We start from the raw sequence: 1,777 nt of genomic DNA, 5'->3' as shown, positions 1-1,777 counted from the left end.
AGGGCTAATAATTATGCATGCACTAAATATGTCATGCAGCACATATATCTGATAAACATAAGGAATGAAACAGTTTATCTGGGAATGAAAATAAGAATATTCAAATCCCTTTTTTACTCCCCAGCATATTAGTATCACTAGTTATCCAAAGATATTCTAAGGCCTAATGCTAACACCCCTTTATGGATGGCACATAATATGTTCATTATGTAGAGACAGTGCTTTATCTTTCTCATACTTTATACCAACCTGCGTTCAATGAGTGACTTATATCTAAAACGGCAGTGATGATGAAGAACATATACACTTGTGCTATTTGTTTATCAGTAAACTTATCAAGGCAAATATTGCATTAACATCAAAATGCTTTAATATGCAGGATCTCAATCAAATCCTGAAGCCAGTGTCAAAATGATTATTTTGGCATTTTCCTTCTTCCACTAATGCTCATAAACTTTTGTAAATTATTTATGTAAACAGCCACTGAAGTAAACATAGCACAATGTCAAAATATGTATCAGATGGTTGGTAATAAATTAAAATGCTAGTAACAAAATTTTAAATATAAAAAAGTGGATATCTATATTTCCTCTTCAAAATATACATAAAACACTGAACTCACCTAATGATTACTTTCAAAACCATGACCTTTGGTGGCATAAATAAATGAGATGATTATCTATCACTGAAAACATCACAAACCACATGGAATCTGAAGGCTAAGACATGAAATGATTGATTACCTACAATACATAACTATGTTAAAATTATACACATAAAATTCCATCCACATGGAAAAACCACAAGGAAAGTTTTATGCAAAAGCCTCTCGTATATGGTTAGGCAAGAGAGAGAGGAAAAATTATATAAATATATAATTTTCCTAAGCCATTTGTCTGTTAAATGAGTGTGTTTACATGGCATTCTTTCTTTCATAATATAAATTCAGATTCCTGTCATGGTGAAGTGCTTTTATTTTTCATTTACATAAGGCATTGCAGTAAGCTATTTTTTTTTTACCATATTTTAAGAAAATAAATTATGTAGCAATTATCATATTAACCCTTCCTATCCCTGCTCTCAAAAATGTATAATAGAAAATTGAAATTCCCTTTTTCTTTATTTCATTTAAATTTCATAATATATATTTACATCAGATTCCTTAAAAACAAACCTACAAAAATATAAACAAAATGAATACTTTGGCATCAATAAAAATCATTGAGATTGATTACGTAATATAAATGTACCTTGACCTCCTTGTAATGCATATTTCATACACATTTTTGCAAATACGAAATATTACACAAAGATATAAAATGCTTAGTTTATACACTATCAAAATCTTGCCATAGTGCCTTACATTTCTTGTTTTTAAGAACATAATGAAGTTCTTTAAACCCCATGCGAGCAAAAAATAATACCCAATGCCATTAAAAGTAACTTCGGTCAATTTCTACGTCTCTTGTTGGAAGTTGGAGTGTGGGCTGGGGAGGAAGGTTTAGAGTCACGGCCACGCTTGCCTTGCCTGCGGGGTGTGTCATCATCCTCATCTCGGACCTCTCGGACTCGATCTCGTCTACTGGAGACTGGAGGAAGATTTGCAAGTATGTATAAGTCTATCAGGTTTAGAGCATTAAATTTATAGTTTTTTATACTCTGCTTATATTCCTTGAAAGTATTCCAATTTCTGAGTTGATTTACATATAAAATAAGAATTAACCCAACATAAATATGAAATGTACAAAAGTCACTACTGCAACAGTAGTTATAGTAG

At 31.2% G+C, this 1,777-nt stretch overlaps 1 protein-coding gene across 1 annotated transcript in view; it reads right to left on the bottom strand.

The window, feature by feature from the left end:
- Positions 1-32: 32 nt before the first annotated feature.
- LOC119586442 (MRG/MORF4L-binding protein-like) overlaps positions 33-1,777 on the bottom strand; it is a gene marked incomplete in the record, with an annotated part of 7,366 nt that continues 5,621 nt past the window's right edge. Inside the window, 1 exon segment of the mRNA XM_037935170.1 lies at positions 33-1,589. Coding sequence (XP_037791098.1) covers positions 1,450-1,589 — 140 coding nt within the window.

Source organism: Penaeus monodon, chromosome 21 (assembly GCF_015228065.2).
Source record: "Penaeus monodon isolate SGIC_2016 chromosome 21, NSTDA_Pmon_1, whole genome shotgun sequence".
NCBI lineage: Eukaryota > Metazoa > Arthropoda > Malacostraca > Decapoda > Penaeidae > Penaeus > Penaeus monodon.
Note: the sequence above shows the minus strand (reverse complement) of the source record. Positions and strands in the feature narration are given on the sequence as shown.